This window comes from Furipterus horrens, unplaced genomic scaffold (assembly GCF_987537825.1).
Source record: "Furipterus horrens unplaced genomic scaffold, mFurHor1.1.pri manual_scaffold_1, whole genome shotgun sequence".
Taxonomy (NCBI): Eukaryota; Metazoa; Chordata; class Mammalia; order Chiroptera; family Furipteridae; genus Furipterus; species Furipterus horrens.
In genome coordinates this window covers 12,992,312-13,018,132 of record NW_028327171.1, presented here as the reverse complement: position 1 = coordinate 13,018,132, position 25,821 = coordinate 12,992,312, and the positions used below count along the sequence as shown (strand labels likewise).

The 25,821-nt window shown below is 37.4% G+C and overlaps 1 protein-coding gene across 1 annotated transcript in view; it reads right to left on the bottom strand.

Moving 5' to 3' along the window:
• CYYR1 (cysteine and tyrosine rich 1) overlaps positions 1-25,821 on the bottom strand; it is a 90,655-nt gene that overhangs the window by 10,061 nt on the left and 54,773 nt on the right. Inside the window, exon 3 of the mRNA XM_090269364.1 lies at positions 2,199-2,356. Coding sequence (XP_090125490.1) covers positions 2,199-2,356 — 158 coding nt within the window. The remainder of the gene's footprint in view (positions 1-2,198; positions 2,357-25,821) is intronic.

Sequence of the window (25,821 nt, the reverse complement as noted above, 5' to 3'; positions counted from 1 at the left end):
AATTGTGAATTGCTTTTGCACTGATTAAAAGCTATATACCCCAGAGTGGAATTTAAGGTCAATTCCCTAGGTATTGATATTTAAATCAGGCCTTGACATGAGTTGTGTTCTTCATTCTTTCTGCCATGTGAGTGCCTGTTAGGTGCCAGCCCCGATCTCATGTGTCTGAGATTTAGTAATGAACAAAATAGAAAAAGATTCCTGCCTCCTGGAGCTAATGTTCTGGAAGGAGAAAATAACCAATAAACAATAAGTGTAACAATTAGGTAAATTGTATGGTATATTAGAAGATTAAAAACACTGGGGAAAAACATACAGCAGAGTAAGGAGGATTGGGTGCTGTGGGAAGGGACGCATTACAATCTTAAATAGGGTCATCAAGGCAGGCCTCAATCAAGAGATGATCTTTGATCAAAGACTCAATTGAGTGAGAGAGTCAGTATTCTAGACAAAGCCCTCAGGTGGGTCTGTGCCTTGTTTGTTCACAGAACAGCAAGCGGAAATGTGACTGTAGCCAGAGTGACAATCAGGAAAGTAGAAGAAAATAAGGTCAGAGAAATAAAAAGAGGAGCTAAATTGCTTTGAAGGTCTTGGTAGAGAATTTGTCTTTTACTTTAGATAAAATGAGGAACCACTGGCTTTGACTCTTCCTCTGGGGGAAATAAGAAATCCCTGAAGGATTTGAGCAGAGTAGTGATATGATGTGACCACTTTCTTGAAAGGTTCCCTCTGGCTATTGTGTTGAGAAAGACCCTGGAGGCACCAGGAGGGTTCTGGGAGAACACTTAGGATGTTATCACAGGGATGGAGGTGAGAGCTGATGGGGGCTCTCATCAGGGAAGAAATAGTAGGTACTGGGAGAACTAGTCAGATACTGTACATGCACATATTTTGAAGATGGAGCTGAGTTTTCCTGATAGATTGCATGTAGGTTTGAAGAAAAGAGAGGAGTCAAGGAGGAGTCCAAGATTTTTAGCCTGAGCAACTGGAAGGCTAGAGATGCCATAAATTGAAATAGCAGAGGCTGTAAATGGAGGAGGATGTGGGGGCATGGTCGTGTTTGGACGTGTTAAATTTGAGATATGTTTTAGGCATCCAAATGGAGATGTCTAATGGGCTGAGAGAGATCAAATAAATCTGAAATTCAGCAAAGATGTTTGGAATGGAGATATATAACTTTGGGAAACATTAGTATGTAAATAGTACTTAATACCATGCGGCAAGTGATATAACCAAAGAAGTAAGTGTAGATGTAGGATACAAAAAGACACAAGACTGAGCCTTGAGGTACTTTACCATAAAGGTACTGGAGAAGAGGAAGAACTGAAAAAAGAGGAACAGGAGAAAGGATAGTTCTCACACTCATCTGATATTTGCTTCCTTCATTTGAAGATGATAAGGAAAAGGGTAAGAGAAGAAGGAAAGATTAGGGAATTGATATAAAAGGCAAATTGTATAAGGAAAGTACCCTAGTTCTTTTCTATAAAGACTGAGAGAGAGGACATGAGTATATACCAGAAATGATCTTTTTAAGGATATGCTAAATTTAGAACTTGAGTTTTTTATATGTCAAATTGTACATATACATATTGACTTAGAAAAACACTATCAAAATCACCTTATACAAAACACAGTTAACACAGTCATATATGTTCAAGATATTTATATGTGGAACTTCTAGCATAATTCTCAATAAATTCTTGCCAAATTATTAATGTTACCTTTGCTCTTTGTTGAGAAGTTTAATATTATGTTAATATGGCTGTATTTGCATATAGAGGACACATAAAAACTTTAATATTTTTTCTCAAAACATACATACCTATTAGTTCAGATGCCAGTTTATTCAGACATGTAACTTATACTTTCGCTATAATGATTTGTCGGAACTCACTCACTGGCAGATTAACACAGTGGATATGAATTGTTTATTTCTCTTAACTCTGGCTGATTGACAGTTGTAGTCAATGAGACAACCATTGAAAATAGAAATACCTTCAAATATGTGGTGGATTTTATTAGTTGCATCTAAGTAATCCCCACTGAAAGTGAGAGTTTCACTCTACATTGATTTAATCATACACCACATACTTGGAAATGACCCCATTGGAAGTCCTTAATGTGTCCTCTCTCCAAGGCTGAGACCATAGCTAACAAATCTGACTGTCATGTGAGGTGATGTAAGCAATTTGGCTCACCAGGGTAGGAGGTGATGGCATTGATGCGGGCAGTGCTGAGGACTCCCACCCGGGTCCCGCGGTTGTTTTTCATGCACATGCAGATACATATGGCGATTCCAGCAATGACGCCCATGATAAATACGATTCCAAACACAATACCGGCAATCGCCGTGCCCCTAATAAAGAAAAACAGAAGTGCATTTATTAAAAAGTCTCATAGGGACTCTTCAGACTTTATATACAGTTAAAAACTATATGGTATGTGCTTCTTTACAAATGTTCTTAAGGATAATGTTAAAAAAGATAATTTCCTGATTTGGTTAGATAACCTTGTGTATTTCAATGAATAAATAAAAGTTATACAGTAGTCCCTCTCTGTATCGTGGTTCACATATTGTGGCCTCACTGTATCGCAGAATTAAAAAAAAATTATATTTAATTATTTATCACGAATTTTTCGCTATATAGTGGGCTTTTGTGGTACTGTATATGTGTGTTGTTAAAGTTACGTAGGCTTAAGAGTGTAGAATAAATGTAAGGTTCCTACTTCGCAGGGGGGTCTAGAACATAACACTTGTGGCAAGTGAGGGAATACTGTAAATATTGAGGGACTCCTCTTTCAGAACAGTAGACTTATCATTCAGATTCTGGTTTTTAAAATTCATGTATTATACAAAACATAACTCTCCAGATATGCTATCTAAATAATAATTATAAAAAAACATTCTGCCGTGTATTTAAATAGCAAAGCATTTATCTACTTTCTGTAGAGTATATGGGTTTAATGAAGACAACTTGAAAAATGTCAAAATATTACATTAATATTAACATTTATTTTCATTAAAACTCTTCATAAAGAAAAATAAAAACAGTATCACACAAAGGAAAGTAATTAGAATGCTATGGGATTTCTCTATAGCAATTCCAAAATCTAGAAGACAATAAACAATGCCTTCATATTCCTGAGAAATAATGTCTTTCATGTCAGAATTCCATACCCAGCCAAACTATTAGCTAGTGAGTGTAGCATTAAGTCATTTTCAGGCATGCAAGGACTCTGAAACATTTATTTATCTCCCTTGTACTTTTCTTTAAGGAGCCATTGAAAATATTTCAGTGAATAGGGCAGTTCACCAAGAAAGAGCAAGAATGTGTCTATATCTACATCTAGCTGCATATACATCTATAAATATCAAATAAGAGTTATAATTTCAAGTAGTTAAATTGCTACAAAATAGTTACAATTTCATGTGTAAACTGCTAATAAAAGATAGAAACACCAATCTGTATCATTTTCCCATTAAGTCTATATTACTTGCAAAAGCATGCTGTAAAATTTAGATATGCCACAGATATTTACTTTGTCTTTTTTCATGCTAGACCTTTTCTCTAATAACTTCCCTCATCATATGTTCTTTCCTGAGGCTCTCTAATTAATTTCTTTGTTATGCTCAGAATAATAAATTTCCCTGATTTACTGGCTCTACCCCTCTGATAGAGATAAGTGTCCACCTCAATACTTGTACTCTACATTTTCCTTCATAAAAGAACTCTTGAGGGTTAATTTGGGTATATGACTACCTGAAATAAATATTTTATCTCTTAGATACTATTAAAACTAGTCTTTTTGGTGATACATTTATATAACATCGTTGTAAGTAAAGTATTTTGTGACATCACTCAAGAAAACTTCTTAAAAGATGGGAGGAGTGAGCTTTTTCTTCCTGCTTCTTCATCTACTCCCCATCCTGCTTTCTGAAATATGAATATAATAGTTGAGCTATCTCAATGCCAGACCATGAGGACAATCTGCCTAGGGATGGAGGAGGTAAAGCATGCATCCTTAATGGATATGGAGATGTTATATCAGTCCTGAGTTACCTATCTCTGAATTCCCTTTACATGAGAGAGAAATATAAACTATTTAATTTTTTTTCATTAAAATCTGTTACTTTAGTTTATGTGTGTGTGAGTGCATGTGTGTGATATTCTTCTTAACCTAATCTTGCCTAGTTTTTGTCAAGATGAACACAGTAAAACAAAGAGAAGTCTTTAATGTGGAAACAGCACTTTTAAGGAGCACACATATACTGAGGTCCCCATGAAAAGATTCCAAAAACAGCATACCAGAACCAAGAAAGCATGAGACTGTATTCAACTTCTGTTAGATTGGGATCATTCTTCTTCCATCTCATGTGGCTACCTTTTTATGATTTAGTGAGAGATCTTCAAGAAATTTTTATATTGTCTAGACATCAAGGAGGTATACAAAATGAGAATAAAAAATAATCTTGAAGATGTTGGGAATGATAGACTCACCTGCACAATAACACTTTTTTTTTTGACTGGAGTTCAATAGTAAATGATTTGATTTATTAAGAAAAAATTCAAGCCAAAAAGTACCCTTTGATAATTGGTTGGTTTGTACTTATTTTTACTGATCAAACTTTTTGAACAAGTGCTCAATTCTTATATTAGATTCAAAAGTGAGTTCCATGAAGTTTAAATACATATAAAATAAGAGTAAAAACAGAAATCTGAGTAAAGATTCCCTGAATTATATTACTTGATATGTTCTGTATATTATGTGGATTCTATATGTCATATATCTTGCCAATATAGCCTTAGCACAACATAACATACTGTCAAAGTCTAAATGTGACTAATTTCATAGCAATATTTAGAAGAGTAGTTTTGACCCATACATGAATCCACTTCATTTCCAGGCATGCCCTAGAAGTGTTTGATTATTCCTGTCATTATGCCTGCAATTATAAATGGCTGCCACTAGATAGCAGGATTCAGGAAATACAGTATATATTGCATATCTGTCATGTGCTAGGCACTATTCTGAGTAATGGGAAACAAAGTTAAGTGATGCATGGAAACTTCAAGGATTTGAGAACCATGTATGGAATAGTAGGCAAAGAGAGATTTTGAAGGTCAACTTTTTTCAGGCATAGAAGACTAAGACAAAAAAAAAAAAAAAAATTAAAGAATTTGATTATACTCAGCAGAAAAGAACTGTTTCTTACCCAAAAAATAGCACTATGAATGTAATACACTAAAGAGAGTAGTAATGATTTCTTAATACTTAATTGCATATAGTTTTTTTGACCCAGAGGATGATTTTGTGAAGTAGAAACCAACCCATTAGTTTTGCAGGCAAGAAAACCGAATCTGTAAGAGGCTAAAATAAAGATTTTATAGCCAGTTCCTGGTAAAGGATCTCTGAGGTCCTAATCCCCACCCCACAGCTGTTTGTACTGCAGTGGCCTGCCTTGCTCACACTCTTTCATCTACTCGGCAAATGTTATGGAGACTCTTGGCTCTGCCAGATTAATGGACAAAGTCTTCCTGGGGAGCAGAGGAGAGAAAGAATTCCTGGAATGGTTGGGAAACTGAAGCTCTGAAACCTGATGACCAGATTGAAATGGGGAGTAAGTGAGAGGTGGGAGTATAGAGAGTGTCTTCCTAGTGGGCACTTGCCCCTCGCATCCCAATGTACAATTCATAAAAATGTGTTGAAATGAAGACTATATGAGCCAGGCAATCATAAGCTAGATTTAAATAGAAACAGCCACAGCACAGAGGTTTCCTTGCTTCTTCCTTTTAAAGGTAAAAATCTCCCAATTACTGCTCGATATAATTCTCTCATTTCTAATGCTTTTGGCACAGTTCACCTTTCTGAAGTAACCTCTGCTGAAACTTCACACTGAGCTAATTACCTTAACTTAAGATGAGTACTTTAGACAAGACTTTCTTCTTTTTCTTTTTATCACATTTTGAGTGGAAAAAATTATAGAACAGTTTTTAAGTCGTGACTATAAGGATTTCTATTGAAAATCTATTTGTTGAGATCTAAGTCCTAAGAACATATGCGACTTCAGAGATTGAATCTGACTATGAAAATGCAAAGTTCTCAGAGTAATCTGCTCTCCTTCCCATTGACTCTAGCATGGAGAGTTTGGAATAAATCTGGAGGCTCACCTAATCGTTGACCTAGCAGAACAGTAGCTACAAGACCTTTCAGACTTAGACATGAAAACATTTAATGAGGTTCCTATAGGACTGAATTGGATGTTGTAAACCTTTCCAAATTAACTGCTGAAACCAATAACAGACCACCATGGCATAAGGGACCCCCTGGCACACAGCTCACATGCTGTCTAACCCAGTGTTTCCTCCTGCGGTGTTGCCAACTGCTAGACTGCACATGACAAGTGAGCCCACCCACCCAAACAACCGTGATCCCCTTCCTGGACCTTAGCAGGTCCCCATCATCTGCTGAGACAAGCCTGAGATTGATCATTGTTTGCTGGGGAGATCTCTTGTTCTCGGCCTGCCAAGGATTTGCTCGGTTCCAACATTTATTATCAGCACACAATTCTCATGAGCTTGTGGCTTCCAAGACCCAAATGCTGCTGCCTGATCGCACCTCTTCAAAGGCCTTGCTCACAGCCTCACCTGTGCCCAGCTGATGTGGTTGATTGGAGATGTCACACTTTGGCTTCCTTTTTGGAGGTAGCCTCATGCTCATTTTAGTGATTCTTAAAGCCATTCACAAGCAATACTTCCTCATCATAGCCTCACTATTGTTCCCTTTCACTGTAGATGGCTGCCTCTACATTGTTTCAAATGTTTTCTGTGTTTTTTGCCTTACAGTGACCCATGAGAGAGAAGCTGGTTTCAAACCATGTCTCATTCCAGTAGACAATACCAGAGAAAGAATGTGATTGGCTCAGCTGGAGTTGAGGACTCACTGCTAGATCAATCCACTTGGCCATGGCCAGGAATACAGTGATTGGCCCAGCTTGGGTCAAATGCCTCTTTCCAGACCTGCAATACGTAACCAAAGGGGAAAGACATGGGAGAAAGAGAGGTAGTCTATTTAAGAGCACAGGCAAGGGATTGGCAAACATGACACACACTATAACTTTGTATAGTTGGCATTATTAGAATTCCAGGGCCAAGTTCGAGTTTATAGATGTGAGCTAGAATTTTCAAAAATGAAGAACAGATAGAGACAAATGACCCCAAATCTCAGATCTATCTGTCCTTCTCCTAAATATATGTGGTAGTACAAAATCAAAAAGGTAACCCCAGACAAGTTTGCAGGCATGGAACAGTGGGTATTTCTAGTGGCCATTTGTTTTAGCAGACCTTATTTCAAGAAAAATAAGTTAATCTCAAGGTTGGACAGAATCATAAATTATGTAACACCATACATTTTTTAGTGTCTTCTCTTGCCTAGATATTATGTTAGAAATTCAAAAATGACAAAGACTAAGAAAATACACATGCATATAATTATAATGAATGGCATTAAGTCAAAGGGGAAAAAACAGACTAGGTTCTATAAGAACAGAGGTCAGTGAGTAATCAGAATGTGTTAGGAATTGTGCAGGCATGTGTGAGTGTATTGTGAGCAGAGACTGGGTGTTTGTGAGTAGAAAGAAGGCATATTGTGAGAATATATGTGCGCAAAAGAAGATTGTGAGTGTATATGTGTATTTGGAGGTGCTAGAGGATGACTTCTTGAGATGAGAAATGAATCAAAGATATTTGAGGGGATTAAAGCAGAAGCACATTTCAAATCAAAAGAACAACATATAAAATACGATAGGAATGTAATATATGTATCACGATGTGTTTAAAGAACCATGAAAAGTTGAGAGTTGCTGAAACAGAGCAAAAGGAGGTGAAGCTGGAGGATAAGAAGGGGTTTGGGAATGCTTGTCAGGAAGGTATTCAATGACAATATCAAGAACTTGGCCTTTTTATTGGAGTATACAGAAAATAAATGATAATCTGTAAGTACAGACCAGTCTAAGAGTACTGTAGAGAGTGGATTTCATGGGTATCAGACTGTCCTCAGGCAGCCCTATTAAAAGACCATTGTAATTATCTGGGCAAAACATGGTGAAAGACTGAACCTGATAATGGCAGAGGGGCAGGGGAAAAGGTGGGGAGAATTGAGCTCAGAAACATGAAACATCGAAGGTAAATTAATGGTGCCTTCAGGCCATTAAGTTCAAACTCCTAAAGGACTACTATAACTCTACACTATCCCCAGTCCCCCAAAGCTTTAGTCATTCCCAGTACTTAAAAGTTACTGGATCTGGAGGCAGCTTATTCCATTACAGAGCGGCACCCTGCAAGCGTGTGGCACTATAGTTCACCACGTCTCCTATCTGTCCCAAAGAAGGGGCCTCTGAGAAGTGAAAGCTCTGACTTTCTATAGGAAGGAAAGGAAGTGTCAAGCCCAGTGATGGGTAGGGTGGGGAGCAGAAGATAAACTTTGTTTACCCTTGTTGTTTACTGGCCTGATTTTAACCAAGTATGTTTTCCAAAATTAATGTATTTATAAAAGACATATGCACTTTTTAATATTGTATTGCATAAACTTTCCACACAATGAGCATGCATAAATAGGAGGTGTGCTTTATTTGTAGAATCAATGAACTCTCCATTGTCCTTCTCTGAAACTCATGCCCCTAAACCTCTGGAAAACATAAATGAAAACCAATAGTCTTTAAGTTGTTCTTAGATTGCTGCAGCAGTCCGATTTTCCAACCCAGGCCTGGGGGCAGTTACAATATAATTGGATCAGAGAATGCCCAAGCTCCCCTCCAGCTCCTCAGCACCACAGCTAATTAGCAGACATCCCACTTTAATAATACAGCTCTTCCACGTCAAGAAAGGAAAGTGAAGCAAAGGTGGAAATCTCAGCCTAGTGAAGATACAAAACAAAGATTAGAAGAGTGAAATTTCTGTGTGATAATTAATTACAGTCCAACAAGAACAAAGTTCTATGAATTTTGGCTAATTGTAATTTAAGCTATATTTATTCACTCAAATATCACCTCCACTTGTGAGGTGGAAAGAGATAATACTTTTCAATAAGCCTTATCTTACTTATTGTCAATTTAAAGCAACAATCTCAAGACTGTGGGGATATAATAATCCTCGAGGTAACATTAAATATTTTATCTAAGTAATTATAATTGCATGTACTTATTCATATCATCTAGCCAGCTCTTAATTAATTATTTTTATTTTCAAAGATATAGTTCTGTCTTGAAAGTCTTGGCAAAAATGGTCATACCATGACACAATAGTTGATTTAGAAGATATTGTACATGATCTTTTCTTAAGAGCATAAATGATTTGAAAATTAGTTCAATTGTGTGCATTTTAGGAGCAGTGCTTGAAGGTTTCACTGTATTCTTTGAAATTCCAATAGGCTAGGGCTCCTCACTCTTACTGCCATGAAACCTGGGGTGGGGGTGGAATCAGGCCAGGTTTGTACCATCAGAGTGGTATCACACTAGTTTCATCTCCTTTGTGTATCTCAGGAGACAGGCAAATGCCAATATGTTCTATCTGTTAGGACAGAGGAAAGAAAGGAGAACTGGACTGGGAAGTGACAGTTCTCCTACTGGGGAGAAAAAAAATTAGCTAATACAAGCCATGTAGTCTGGCAGAATAAGGCAAACTGTAGTTATTCATGTAATTATCTTGCCAATGTAGACAAGCAAAATAGCAAATTGCATTGTGGGTTATCACTACAGATTAGATTCTCCTCATCAAACTAGTGCATATTGGGCAGAGAGAGGCAAATCCAACAAGGAGAACACAGCAACAGGGAATTAGGGAGTGATAATCTTTAATGCAAAGATTCCTCTAAGGCAGGTGAGTGCTGGCAGTGGGGTTGTGTCAAGAGACAGTAAGAGCCACATGCTCCTTGACATTTCTCAGCTTCTTGTGCATCTTCGAGGGGGTGGGTTGTGTGAGGAATTCTCCCCAACAGAATATTAAAGGAAGTCAGGCATCACTTCCTGTCAAGGTCAGTAAGGACTTGGTGTTTCTTTCTCACTTCCTTTTACTATCCCAGCCTGTCTATGGTACTGGGACCAAAAGATTCTTGGATGGTGAGCCTATAGTATGGAAGCAGACTGAGTTACAGCTTGAGAGAGAGAAACTCAGCTAGTGTGATTAAGAAATAAAACAGGTGGATGGGAAGAATCAACATCATCAAAATGGCCATACTACCCAAAGCAATTTACAAATTCAATGCAATCCCTATTAAAATACCAATGACATATTTCACAGACCTAGAACAAATACTCCATAAATTCATATGGAACCAAAAAAGACCCCGAATAGCAAAAACAATCTTGAGACAGAAGAACACAGCAGGAGGAATCACAACACCAGATATCAAACAATACTACAAAGCCACTGTAATCAAAACAGTATGGTACTGGCATAAGAACAGACAATATAGATCAGTGGAACAGAATAGAGAGTCCAGAAATAAACCCAGGCCTCTATGGTCAACTAATCTTTGATGAAGGAGGAAGGAACATAAAATGGAGTGAGAAGAGCCTCTTTAACAAATGGTGCTGGGAGAACTGGATAGGGACCTGCAAAAAAATGAAACTAGACCACCAACTAACACCACACACGAGAATAAACTCAAGATGGATCAAAGACTTAAATGTAAGCCGTGACACCATAAAAGTCCTAGAGGAAAACATAGGCAAGAAAATATCAGATATCTCACGTAACAATCTCTTCACGGATACATCTCCTAAAGCAAGAGAAATAAAGGAAAAAATAAATAAATGGGATTACATCAAACTGAAGAGTTTCTGCTCAGCAAAAGAAAACATCAGCAAGATGAAAAGGAAACCAACCATATGGGAAAACATATTTGCCAATGACATCACAGACAGGGGACTGATTTCCAAAATATATAAAGAGCTGATACGACTCAACATCAAGAAAACAAACAACCCAATTAAAAAATGGGCAAGGGACCTGAACAAACACTTCTCCGAAGAGGACATACAGAAGGTCCATAGACACATGAAAAAATGCTCAACATCATTAGCCATCAGGGAGATGCAAATAAAAACCACGATGAGATACCATTTTACACCAGTCAGAATGGCCATCATCAACAAATCAACAAGCAACAAGTGCTGGCGAGGATGTGGAGAAACGGGAACCCTACTGCACTGTTGGTGGGAATGCAGACTGGTGCAGCCACTATGGAGAACAGTATGGAATTACCTCAAAAGATTAAAAATGGAACTGCCTTTTGAACCAGCGACTCCACTACTAGGATTATACCCGAAGAATCTTGAAACCCCAATTCAAAAGAACTTATGCACTCCTATGTTCATTGCAGCACTGTTTACAATAGCTAAGTGCTGGAAACAGCCTAAGTGCCCATCTGTAGATGAGTGGATCAAAAAACTGTGTTACATTTACACAATGGAATACTATGTAGCAGAAAGAAAGAAGGAACTCCTGCCATTTGCAACAACATGGATGGAACTAGAGAGAATTATGCTTAGTGAAATAAGCCAGGCAAGGAAAGAAAAATACCATATGATATCACCTAATACAGGAAACTAAAGAACAACACAAACAAAGGAACTAAATAGAACAAAGAGCAGAATAGCAGTCAATAGGGGGGAGGGGAGAGGGAGAGAAGGGGGATAAGTAAGGGAAGGGTTTAATTAAAGAGCCTGTATAAAAGACTCATGGACATGGACAACGGGGAGGGATATGATTGTGGGAGAGGGGGTGGGTTGGGTGGGGGAGAGAAATTGGGGGAAAAGGGGACAACTGTAATTGAAAAACCAAAATAAAAAAATTAAAAAAAAAAAAAAAAAAAGAAATAAAACAGGGTTGAGCTAAGCCACTTAGGTTTCAGGGTTTATCTGTTTCTGCAGAATAGCTTAAGTATCCTAAGGTATGGGTGTTGTGATTCTGAGGAGAGGATGTGGGTTTAACATTATGACAAAATTTAAATCCAGTTTTCACCACTGATGAGCTCAGCGACTTCACCTCTCTGAAGAATCTTGCTTTCAGAATGAGACTTCATAAAAAGGGTTTCAACTCGGGAAACAAAATGGGAGTCTAGGGGTGGGCCCTGGAAATGCTGCCTTCCAAGAACAGGTATAATTTCCAAGAAATCAAGTATGATTACCAGGCTTCCTGAGTTACACGGATGAATGGGACTTGTGGTGCACCTGGTTTGGTCAAGATTATGAGAGCCAATCCCAATATGCCTCAGAGTAAAGGCTGTGGCCCCAACTCTGGTTTCACATCAGATTTAAATTACACATACACAAATACTGATGCCTGGGCCCTAATCCAAATTCATTAAATCAGAATCTCTGGGGATAATATTCAGATGCTATTATATTTTTAGTTACCCTGGCAGTGCTAACTTATAGCCAGAATTGAGAATCAAAGAGTTGCAGTAACAAAGAGGTCCTAGAGCTGCTTAAGAGCTTCATGTTTTAGCTGAATTTTGTTCAGGAGGTGATGGACAGAGCCCAGGGGAAAGAAACATAAGGTGGAATCTTATATGTGGAACTGGACAAAGAGGTGATTTTAGCAGCAATTTCTCAACAAAACGGAGCTAGTCATTTAAGTCAAAACATTTCTGTTTAGAGAGATAAAAGAGAATATTATGAATATTACTATTTTTTTTCAGTCCTCATTTTATTTCATATTTTCAGTGTACTACATGCATTTAAAATAGGGGAAGAAATGATGGATGTACAAAAGGAGTTTCCAACATAGAAAAATATTTCTTTTTTATTATCATTTTTTTATTGTTGTTCTGTTACAGTTGTCCCACTTTTCCCCCATTGCTCTCCCCTGCAGAAAAATATTTCTGATTGGTAATATGCAAAACTAGGAAAACATTAACAAAATGTTACAGAAAGACAGAAATTGAACAATTGCTTGAGATATTTTCTGTTCATAGGTCATCATTAAAAGATATGTTTGGTTCTATGAAAACAGGCAGATGAGACCAGTGTTTTCTAAATGGGGAGGAAACTTAGTCCAGAAACCTAGTATTGTCGCGTTGGTTCTGAGCTATTATTTATCCAATGTCCTGCTCTATTGCTGACCTAACCCATATCCCACAATGAAGTCCAATTTTCTAGCAGATGTAAGTAAATCTTAGTGGAAAGGTACACCTTAATTTTCTTCAGTCAAATTTTTCCTAAGCAGTTTTTGAACTGCTAAGCTCCAGTGGGATTATAAACTTGAAAATATCTGCCAGTAATGAAGGTTACTTATTGGACAGTAACATATTAATCTCCTGTCTTTGATGATGTAGAAAGGTCACTAAAGAGTACTCAATTTATTTATACTAAGTTGCATTGGTGCCAAGGGATTTTATTTTTCTTCTTTAGAGGAATCAAAATTAACAGTCTTAAAGTTAACAGTATTAATAATTTTTTTAAATAAAAAAATATGTTTATTGATTTCAGAGAGAGAGAGAGAGAGGGAGGGGGATGAGAGAGAGAGATGAGAAACAGCAATTGGTTTCCTCCCAGATGCACCCCAACCAGAAATCAATCCAGCCACCTAGTTATGTGCCCTGACTGGAATCAAACCCCTAACCTTTTGGCATACAGGATGATGCTCTAATTAACTGAGCCACTCTGGCTATGACCACAGTGTTACTATTTTTTTACCCATCTGTAAAATATTCACATATTTGCTCAGATTTAACTTGCAAATGAGCCCTTTTCTACCAATGTGCCCTCATCAGGAAATACAAATCATAAAAATTCCTGGGGAACAGCTCCAATAAATTATTTTATATAAACAGTTTGGGATTTTGTTCATCAATCCACCAGTTCATGACTGCAAAGTTTGTTTCATCAATCTTCTATCACTCACATTATAGAACATAAAATAAACCCTTTAACAAAAATTTATATTTTATTCTATTTTTTATAAAAGGTCATTTTTAAAAAGCAAGTCAGCTAACATGCCTACAAAGAAAAATGGTCATAAAGCCTTTTGGCTTTATGCTATGAATCTTGACCTCTTTCTTCCCGTCGGCTTGTGGTAGAGAGTTTGCTTCTTATATCAGTCCCTGAGGGAAATTCTAGTACCACGTGGGACTACGAAATATAATTTGGTCTTTTACTATTTTAAGTTTAAGTTATTAAAATGTCATGGACTCAGCGTAGTGTGGCTCATGTCATATGATCAGCCTGAGAAGGAGTCAAACATACTGCTTCTGACAGCAATGTTGAGACAGTGTAAAACTAAACATTGCTTTTTAGGGGATAAATCAGTCTAAGATCAAGGCTCCTAAATGTTTTGCTTTAAAATGCCTATGAACCACACATAGTCTTTTCTATAATGAAAGATAAGCAAAAAATGGCTCTTTCAGGAGAGCTATGAGTAAATATCAATTTTATGCCTTCCACTGAATAAGTCAATTATATCTCAAATTGAGTTCCCATATGTCATTTGTGTCATGTATTTTCATTTGGTTTGAAACTTTAAGCAGCTAAACTTGACATCACTGTTATAAGATCTCCATCTTTTACAGTTGATAAACCCTCAAAAAAGAATGAGGGAAGGACCTCTTCTATATTTATCAACTGTGAATTCGGGTGTTTGTCTAGAAGCTTATAGATACAACAGTGATCCAGGAAGTGTCTTCTTTGAATGATAGTAGGAAAGAAGACAGTCAGAAAACAAGATATTAAGGAATATTAAAGAAGTGGTCATTAAAATGAGCTTTGAAAGGTTAATTACATGAGAAAATAATATTCAGGGACAAAAAAACAAGCCATGAGAAAGTGGGAGAGAGTAGGGCAAATATTAAGAGAAAATTTTAGTACACTAAGTACTGTAACTCATTTTGATGGCTGAAAGATGTTTGACTAATGATTCCAGGTGAGTTCGGAAAGTTAAACTGGGGTGAGCTCTTGAAGGGCCTTGAAAACCATGGTACAGAGGTGACTGTATAACAGAGAGGTCGGTGGCAGGAACAGAGTTGTGTTGCAGGAGGATATTGGTAGAATAACAAATGGTTGGCAAGAGACAAGAATGAGAGGCAGGGTCACCAATGGGGAGTTTGCAAAAGAGGTGAGGAAAGGCCTTGCTGGCAAGAATAGTGGTTGAATGGTGGCCTTCAAAATGATATGCCCATGTTTTAATTCGCAGGACCTGTGAATGTTACCTTATTTGGAAAGGGTCTTTACAGATGTAGTTAATTTAAGGATTTAAAAAAATAATAATTTATTTGTTGTTTTGTTCATTTATTTATTTTTAGAGAGAGGGGAGAGGAGAAAGAGAGGGAGAGAAACATCACTGTGTGGTTGCCTCTCACTTGCCCCCCCCCCCCCAACGGGGGACTTGACACGCAACCGAGCCATGTGCCCTGATTGGGAATCGAACCAGCGACACTTGGCTCGCAGGCCGACGCTCAATCCACTGAGCCACAGCAGCCAGGGGTAGTTTAAGAATCTTGAGATGAAGAGATCACCGTGGACACCTGGTTGGTTTTAAATCCAATGACAACTATCTTTTTTTTTTTTTTACTTACTTAGTTTTATTGGATTTGATCAATGACAACTATCTTTATAAGAGACATACAAGAAAGATTTGACAGACAGAAGGTGGCAATACGACCACAGAAAGAGAGGGTCGAGCAAGCTAAGTGATGCCAATAGCCACGAGAAACTAGAAGAGGGAAGAAAAGATTCTTCCTTAGAAGCTTCAGAGCGAGCCCGGCCCTGCAGACAGCTTGATACCTTGATTTTAGTCTTCTGGCCCCCAGAAGTGCGAGAACAAATTTCTACTGCTTTAAGCTACAGTTTCTGGTAATTTGTTATGGCATCCGCAGGACCCTAATACAGCGAGGCAAGAGAAAGACACTGGAGGAGGGGCAAAGCACTGCGTATTTGGGACACCGCAAAGTCCAATAGAGCGGGATTGAAGGTCATAGGTGAGTGAGGCTGAAAATGAGGGTGGCGGACAGGCAGGAGGTTTTATTAGTGTAAAGCTGCTGTGTTTGAAAGCACAAAATGTCAGTGAGCAGGTCCAAACGGAAGGAGGAAGGCTCTATGGCAGTGCAGGCGGGGAGACGGCTAGGGCTGGGTCTAGGGAATTCATACCCCAGTCAGCTGCAGGGCAGCGTCTTAGATAGCTTGGTCTGCCATAACAAATGCCGCAGACTGGGTAACCTAAACAGCAGACATTTATTTTCTCACAGTTCTGGAGGCTGGGAAGTTGGAGATCCAGGTGCCAGCAGATACAGTTCTTGGTGAGAACCCCCTTTCTGTGTTGCAGATGGCTGTCTTCTCACTGTATCCTCTCACGCCAGAGAGAGAAAGCTCTGGTGCTAAAGATAGGATGAACAAATCCTGGTGTGATTATTAAACAATGCAGAATTTTCTAAAGCATCACATACAGGTTCCATTTGTTTACCCTAGCCAAGACAGCCTGTATCAAGATGAATACAAAAGACCTAGGATTGCGAGTTAGAATTGAAAAAGCTTTTCCACTCCATTCACACAGGCTCTCTCATTCCTGTTGGTTCATCACTTAATCTTTTAGTCTCTCTTTTTTTTTTATCTGTACATTGGAAACAATGGGCCCTGATTTCATTTTGTTTTCTTGACAAAAGGATTCCCCACAGGTAGACTGAATGCGAATCTGACAAGCAATGCCCCACTTACCTAGTTCTCAGAAGTTTTATAAGATTTAATGATGGTCTGCAAATGTAGTGAAGATGAAGATCACATCATGAGAGATGAGGAGAATTACTGGGGGTGCCAACAAATAAGTACATTTTAATGAATGTGGAAAAAACATGCAGCAAAGGATCTCAGCTTGCTTGGCCTAGTACTGTACCTCAGTGCCTTAAGGTAGAAAGGAATATGCAGAATATCTCAGCAGAAAAATAAAAGTAATAAAGCCAGACAATCCAAGACCATAAACACATTAATAGTGAAATATTCTTTGCATCCTAAAGAATCCAGCTTAATTTAAAAAATAAGGCAATGATTTATGCACCCAGGATGCAATGAAATCCAACCATATGCCTTGGAAATTTAGAATAATCTATAGAGGAAGGCAAAGGACTGAAGAGAGAGAGGTTTAGAAGGCAAATAGATTAAGGATATTTTCCTTCACAAATCAAAATGCAACATGGACAGAATTCTTTGGCCAAGTATAAATTTGATAACTGTTTTTTGTCTTTCAAAAAGAGATCAGATGGAGATGTGAATGTTGTTTGATTTGGAGGTAGTTACGGAGCAGATGAAAATGCACAGTAAGTGTGACAAGAATAGTAAGTTATGTTTATAGAGCAATAAGAGAAGAATAAGTTATTTATGAATTTATGGATTTTAAAAGAAAGTTAAAGTCATGTTGTGCTTCCTATATACTAATTATTTCAGGCTGTAAACCCCCTAGCAAATACAAAATAGTTAAGTTATTTTGGTCCTTACAATTTCTCCTGATCTTTGTGCCTACAAAGAGTAGGTGTTACAGTGTCTGTCTTTTCATTTAAACACCATCCATTCCTCGTATTCCTGAAGCAGCTGTCATAAGTCTATTTATAATATATTTACCTTCAAATATATTTCCTTTTCATCCTATTTGTCTCTATGTTGCCATATACCAGTGAGCTGTAGCTAATGTTAGTGCTAAGTGAAGACACTTTATTTAATTCTCTTATCTTTAATACCACAAGGGGAACATTTGGTGCCCTGCTTCTGTAGATGCATATTTTTAATGATAAATTTTTTCTTTGTATTCCTGATTCACATGTGCTAGTTTATTTCTGCACAAATATTTATATTCTACTCTACAGATATGGTCAGAGTGTATTTGCTGTAGTCAAATTGATTCTGGAGGTAGGTGGGACAAGAAAAATAAATATGGGTGGAACTCATGACAAGTTTAATATTCCTTTTTTCCCCATAGGATTCGATTTTAGAGTTGCGCTGGAGTCCACACACACACACCAAAAAAAAAAAAAAAAAAAAAGAAAGAAAAGAAAAAAGAAAAAGAAAATAACGTCTCTATGACACTAACTATAGTCTCATTAGGGTGATTTAGAAACTTATAATGGAGAGCATACCTGGGGACCTTGTTTATTTAGGATACTAGTGAGGTAATTTGGAGTCTATTCTTGAGAGATCCTGCTTTCCTTAACTATTTATTTCATTCTTTAAAAAAAAAAAATGTAATTTGAGGTATATGATCAAAATTGAATCAAAATTAAATTGTAAGAGTACATTATTGAGTATTACATTTCATTGATTAAAAACTCAAATGTTATTTTAAAAGTCCTGAATAAATAATTTAAAATAGCAGTCTAATTTGAGAAATAAATTATAGATTAAACCTTTTTAAAAAGTTCTCTCTCCAAGACACTAGAATGTTCTCCCATATATATCTCAAACATGTCTACATTTCTTCTAAATTATTCCCTTTTCAAACTCAGTATTTTATTTTATTTCTGTTCACTTCTGTGTCCTTCACAGTATCTCTCTGTCTGGAATCTTGTTGCCTGGAGACCACCCTTGAACAACATCCACTGTGATGGCCTCTTGGAGATCTTTAAGATATCTAATGAGGAGCTGACAGGAAATCATCAGCTTGTCTAGAGCAGGTAACATTTTCTAAAAGTCACAATGAAACACTTGTCTAGATATTACCTATTTGTAACAACTACACACAGTATAACATTCAGAGGAGAAAAAAATATGTTTGGAAAAAATCTGAATTTTAGAACTCCATGCAAAAAAGAGTTGGGGCAAAAATGAAAATCTGTGCTTTAAAATATAAGAGAACCGTTTAGTTTCCCCACATTGCTTATTTATTATAATTTTTAAAAATATTTTAAAGGTTGTATTATCTGTGTTTTTAGCTCTGTTGCGTGTCTGTCAACATTCTCTTTACCCCGAAGGAGTTTTGAAGCAACAAATTCAATGAAATGGCATAAGATCAAGGGTGAAAAAAGTCGATCATAAAGGAGAGAAAACACAGTTATAAGAACTTCATATCACACACAAAAAACAATCAACAGTTAACAATCAACAATCAAAATGAAAAGGCAAAGGATGGAATCAGAGGAAATATTTGCAAATCATACATTTATCTCATAAGGGGTTAAGATCCAAAATATATAAAGAATCCATGTAACTCAATAGCAAAGACCCCAAAAAATGTAATTGAAAATGGACAGAAAACCTAAATAAACATTTTTTTCCAAAGAGAATAATCAAATGGTTAATAGGTACATGATGTGCTCATAACTGATCATTAGAAAAATGCAAATCAAAACCACGAGGTATCACCTCACACTTGTTAGAATGGCTAGCATCAAAATAACAAGATAAATGCTCACAAGGTTGTGTAGAAAGGGATCCCTCCAACACTGTTGGTGGTATTGTAAATCGATGCAGCCACAGTGAAAAACAGTATGAAGTTATCCTCAAAAAATTAAAGTATAACCAGCATTCCAGTAATTCCACTTTTGGGCATTTATCAGACGGAAATGATATCTCCACCCCTATGTTTACTGTAGTATTGTTTAGAATAGCCAAGACATGGAAACACGATCTAAGTGTCCATTGACAGATGAATGGTGTATAGAGAAAGATGTAGGGCACACACACACACACACACACACACACACACAGGAATACTGTCCAGCTCTAAAAAGAAGGAAATCCTGTTATTGCAAAAACATGGATAAAACTTGAGGGCATTATGCCAAGTGACATAAATCAGACAAAGAAAGACAAATACTATAGAATGTCACTTGTATGTGAAATTTAAATCATCTCATAAAGTCATAGAAAAAAATCAGATTGGTGGTGACCGGAGCCAGGGGACAGTAGTGGGGTAAGGGAATTGGCTGAAGGTGGTCAGAAGGTACAAAGTTCCAGTTACATGATGATTAAGTATTGGGAATGTAATGTACAACATGATGACTATAGTTAACACTGCTGTTTGGTGTATTTGAAAGTTGCTAAGGATTAAATCCTTAAAGTTCTCATCACAAGGAAAAAAAATTTTTTGTAATTATGTGAGGTAATGGATGTTAATTAAACTTATTGCAATAACCTTTTGCAATATTTAAAGATATAAGATCATTATGTTATACACCTTAAAATATCAAGATTTGAGATGTTTTCTAAGGCATTACAATGTAATAGTAATTTTAGAATACAATAAAGCAATACAGATTTTAAAAAGCAAGCACCATATTAACTTCAGACATTCTGAGAAGGTCTAAGAATCCAGCACATCTTAATGATATCCAAAGATCAAAAACAGATTAATATATGGTAGAAGGTGAGCTCTGTTTAAAACATTCAGAGTATATTTGTGCTTAAAAGAAGAAATCCTATAAATGGAAAATTTAAGTGAATTAAAACACAATTCAGAGATGAAATTAAAAAGTGGACCCTCTTTTAAAAACTTTTATGGTTTGATCCTATTATTTACATAATTGTTTTTCATATGGTACCTCATGGTCACCAAGGTATGGTACAAGGTATATTATTTTCAGAATTAATATTATTTTCCAAATATTTTATCCCAAAGCATGCAAAAAACAATTAAAAACTTGATTTGCAAGAGCTTCTGGCCAAGATGGAAGCATAGGGAGACGTGTTTCTCCTCCTCACACAACCATAAGAAGGATTACATGTACCTCAAAACAAAAAACAACCAGAACTACCAGAAAATTTAACTGCATGGAAGTCCAACAAATAAAGATTTAAAGAAGTAATACTCATCCAGATGGGTAGGAGGGAGGGAGCCACGGAACCTTAGGATGGAGAGGTTACTGAGTGGCAGCCATGCAGCCGCTGTAGCTGTGCAGCCGCTGTAGCTGGCGGCAATACGATCAGGTCACACATTATAAAAGCCGGGAAGGACACTGGGGGGAGGGGGGTAGTGATCCCAGCCCCAGGCTAGACCCTGCAGCTCATGGTTCCAGTACTAAGAAAATCAAGCCTCATTGCTTCTGGCTGTGAAAACCAGTGGGGGTTGGGGATGCAGAAGAAACTGCTGGTCTCTCAGCGGAGTTTCTTGTTTAGAGGCCGCCCCAGTCCTAGAACATCTGCAAACCCACCCACTCTGGGAACCATTACCAGGACAACAAGTAGAAGGGCATGTATGGGAAGTGGGTGAAATGACTGGAAAAGGGCCAAATGCCAAACAAGTGGCATTCTCTCTCTGACCCCTCCCTTACATACACAGAAATAAAGTCAACCAGTACAGAATGAAGAAACAAGAATTGAAAAAAATAAGAAGAGGTGTAGGAACCTCTGGAACAACTTTAAACATACCAACATCTGAATCATAGGGGTGCCAGAAGGAGAAGAGAAAGAATAAGAAAGCAAGAAATTGAAAACTTATTTGAGAAAATAATGAAGGAAAACTTCCCAAATTTGGCGAAGGAAATGGACATACAAGTGCAGGAAGCACAGGAAGTTCCAAACAAGCTAGATCCAAGGAAGACCACACCAAGACACATAATAATTAAAATGCCGAAGGTGAAAGATAAAGAATCTTAAAAGAAACAAGAGAAAAGAAGAGAGTTACCTACAAAGGAATTCCCATAAGACTGTCAGCTGATTTCTCAAAAGAAACTTTGTAGGCAAGAAGGGACAGGCAGGAAGTATTCAAAGTGATGAAAAGCAAGTACCTAAAACCCAGATTACTCTATCTAGCAAAGCTATCATTTAGAATGGAAGGGCAGATGAAGTACTTCCCAGACAAGGTAAAGCTAAAGGAGTTCATCATCACCAAGCCCTTACTATATGAAATGTTAAAGGGACATATTTAAGAAAAAGAAGAAGAAAAAAACTATGAACATATAAAATGCAACAAACTCATAACTATCAACAAATGAATCTAAAAAAACAAAAACAAACTAAGCAAACAAATAGAACAAGAACAGAACTGTAGATATGGGGATCATATGGAGGGTTTTCAGGGGGAAGGGGGTAGGAGGAAAAAGGGGGAAAAAGTGCAGGGTTTAAAAAGCATAACTGGTAGGTACAAAATAGGTAGGGGGTGTTAGTAGTAAAGTTAATGGAGAAGCCAAAGAACTTACAAGCATGACCCATGGACATGAACTAAGTGGTGGTGGTGGGGGTGATTGCTGGAGAGAAGGGAGATACTGGGTGCAGGGGGCCAAAGTGGGAAAAATTGGGACACCTGTAATAGAATAATCAATAAAATATACTTGAAACAAAGCTTGACTTGCAAATACAGATAAGCTTCTGCATGAGAATTTGGAGACTGCTGGGAGGTGATACAGTTCAGAGAGCTTAAGACTGTGACTTGACAACAGATCTAAATTTCTGCCACATTTCGCCATGTGACCATACATTGGTTGCTAGACCTCACTGAAATTCTTTTTTTGGTGAAAAAGTGCACATGTTTATAGTACTTAATTTATGAGATTGTTATGAGAAACAAATGAGTATGTATTTAACCGGAGTGCCTAGAACGTTGTGAGTGCTGAATAAACATGCGCTGTATCATTCTAGTTAAGTGACCCCATATGATCATAAAATTGTGAGACTGAGTTTGAGGGTATTTACAGAGCCACAGAGCTAATCATAAACAGTTGTTTTAAAAAAGGAAAGCAAATTATTGTCTACATAATGCCATACAAAGAGCACATTCTGAAGGGACTAGGTTAATATAACAAACAAACAAACAAAAAAGGTTTTTTAATGCTTTCCATAGATGTGAGAGAAACAAAGTTAAGGTTATTGATACATTAAGGGACTATTCATTCTTGGGAGAAGTATAAAATCAAGGTTTTGCCCAGTTTTACCCCTTCTCTGTTTTGTTTATTCCTTATTGAGGTATAAAGTAATTATGAATTTTATGATTTTATTTATATGCCATGTAACCACCACTCTGCCAACATATACAACTTATACATCATCTGAGTAAGCCTTTGTGCGCCCCTTCACAGTCAGTACATCATCTGCCCCTCAAAGATAATCACTTTTCTGTTGATGGTATGGGGTTTCAGAGTCCCTTCCTAACAGGACCTATAAGACATTTGAAGACCTCATTCTCTTCCCTAGCTAGGCCTGACCCCTAACCCATTGATTTTACTGTACTCAGAGTCTCTGTCACCTTGCCTCTAACTCACAGTCATCCTGTCGTCAACATGCCCCTAATTTAAACTATCTGTCCTGCGCTGAGTATTCTCCACAAACAATGGTTTATGCACTATGAACTTCTTTTGACATTTAGGGGGCCTTCTCTCTGCTATTATATTAGTGATGTTTCACTACATTATCTTTTGATTCATGCACAACATAAAAATTATTTTTACCACCATTATTGCATTGTGTTTTCCAAGGCATCCTGGGCCAAAGATAAGTAAGGAGACAGAGAAAAATGAGCTTTAAAAAGATTTGAGGATGAACCACTTGAAGAGCAGCTACATTCTCAAGTTCAATTTCCCACAAATTTTTTAATAGTTTCAATTGTTTTTAATTTTTCTCCACCTTCAAATTAAATTTATATGTATTATTTTATTTTTCAATTACAGTTTACAGTCAATATTATTTTCTATTAGTTTCGGGTGTACAGCACAGTGGTTAGACAAATCATATACTTTACAAAGCGTTCCCCCAATATTTTTTAAAATACTAATTTGAAAGAATATATGCACCCCTACGTTTATCGCAGTGTTATTTACAATAGCCAAGATATGGAAGGAGCCCTTTCTGCAGAGGAATGTCCAAGCTTAATGAAAAATTTGATGTAAATTCGTTGCTCTACTCGCTCAGTCATTTTGAATGTGATGGACACACAGTACACATGCTCACTTAATGATGTCTACAGCCCCCACTGACTAGTACAGTGAAGTCATCATTTTTCATGCAAGCACATTCCAGTCCACTCTCCTTGGCTGCCAGGTTACATTGACGTTGTGCAAACCATTCTCGTTATATTAATAATGGCTGGACTTTTTCTGGACAGCTCTCTTTCAATAGAATACTACTCAGCCATAAAAAAGAATGAAATCTTACCATTTATGATACCATGGATGGACCTACAGGGTATTACACTAAATAAGTCAGTCAGAGAGAGACAAATACCATATGATTTCAATTATACATAGAATTTAAAGAACAATATAAACAAATGAACAAAACAGAAATAGACTCATAGACCCCACCCCACCCCAGTTCTTTGGTTCCACTTTCAGAGCTAAATCATGACGCAACAGGTGCACGAGCTCAGTGGTTTTAGTCTGGAGCGGCTCCCCGTGGGTCTCTCCTGTCAGTGTCTCCTGTGCCCCGCGTCGTACACCTTGAACACCTTACCCAGGTGCCCCTTCTGTGAATCCTTTCATTTTAGGAAAGAAAAATAGGTTCCAAAAGTACATGGTCTCTGTTGGTTCCCTACCTAGTCTGGGTGAGTGCCCACTTACTAAAATGACCCTGGCCCCTCATTTGAGCCCTTGACCACTGCAAACTTTACAAACAAACAAAGCTCATCATAAACAGAGGCTCTCAGGGCTTATAGCTGATTGCAGGAAAACTAGAATCATTCCTATGTCATCCTTTTCATGACAGTACTAGCGAGATCTGAGCTTGCATTTTTCCACTTGCTGCACAAAAATGCAAAGAGTATAATAATGCAACCTGGAAAAAATCAACTAGGAGCTATGAAAACACGCAGCTAAGAGGTTGCTGGGATTTTTCACTTGACTATTTTAAAGGGTTCATTTTACTTTTGACTTTAAAATGCTCACTCAGTTTTGACATAAGACATATGACTCAGTTCTTTCAGTACCAATCCTGTAAAAATAGATGAGTCAGCCACCAGTTATAACAGCATATTAGTGCAGTACTCAGCCAAACATGCCTTATGTTGTCAAGAGAGGGGTTTCAAGCTGATGAGGCAGAAACAACCATGTCTCAGCTCAGAACATATGCTATCCTGTAGCAGAAAAAAGAGCCAAATATAAATACTAAACAACGTTGCATTCCTGAAATGTAATCCCTCAAAAAAGAATCAGGCATCCATCTTCATTTTCCTCATTATCTGATTATTAATTTTAGAATAGCTGCTCCCTTAAATGAAATCCATTTCTACATGATTTTCAGAATTCAGATCCCCCTAGGAACCAAGAAATCAGAAGTTGATTTTTCTCAATGGGTTTCCCTTTCAAAACCAAAGCATATGGTGTACAAGAAAATGAGGTAAGCCCTAAGAAGAATGGTAATCACCTAATAACAATGGCTGCAAGCCAAAAAAGAACTACGGAGGTAAATCAATCTGGAGCAATAAAATACCCCTCTCGAAACCTGAGTAAGAACAAGTTCAGTATTAAAGTACTGTTTATTTCCAAGTTTCCCAACAAACTGTGGAAAGAAGTGAGTACATTTTCCCTCACGAAGGATATGACTACCCAATGCCACTTTCTACCCAATGAGCATCACAGGATGGGTGTCGTGATACAGACATGACATCTTTTTTAATTACATTAATATCAGGCAACAAAGCTAGAACTGGATTTAGAGTTATTAATTCATTCAACATGAACTGAACACCTACTGTGTATCTACTATGTATGGCTCCGTCTTAGGGGCCCGGTGCACAAAGGGTTGTCTTGTGGGGCAAATGACAGATGTAAACTCGGTCACCAGTGAAATAAAATTATACATGAGGGGCCCTGGAGGGGAGGTCAGGGAAGGCTTTATAAACAGCATGGCATGTAAGCAGAGGCTGAGAGCAGTAGGAATTTGCCAGTTAAACAAGGTGAAAAAATATTCCAGCAGAGGGC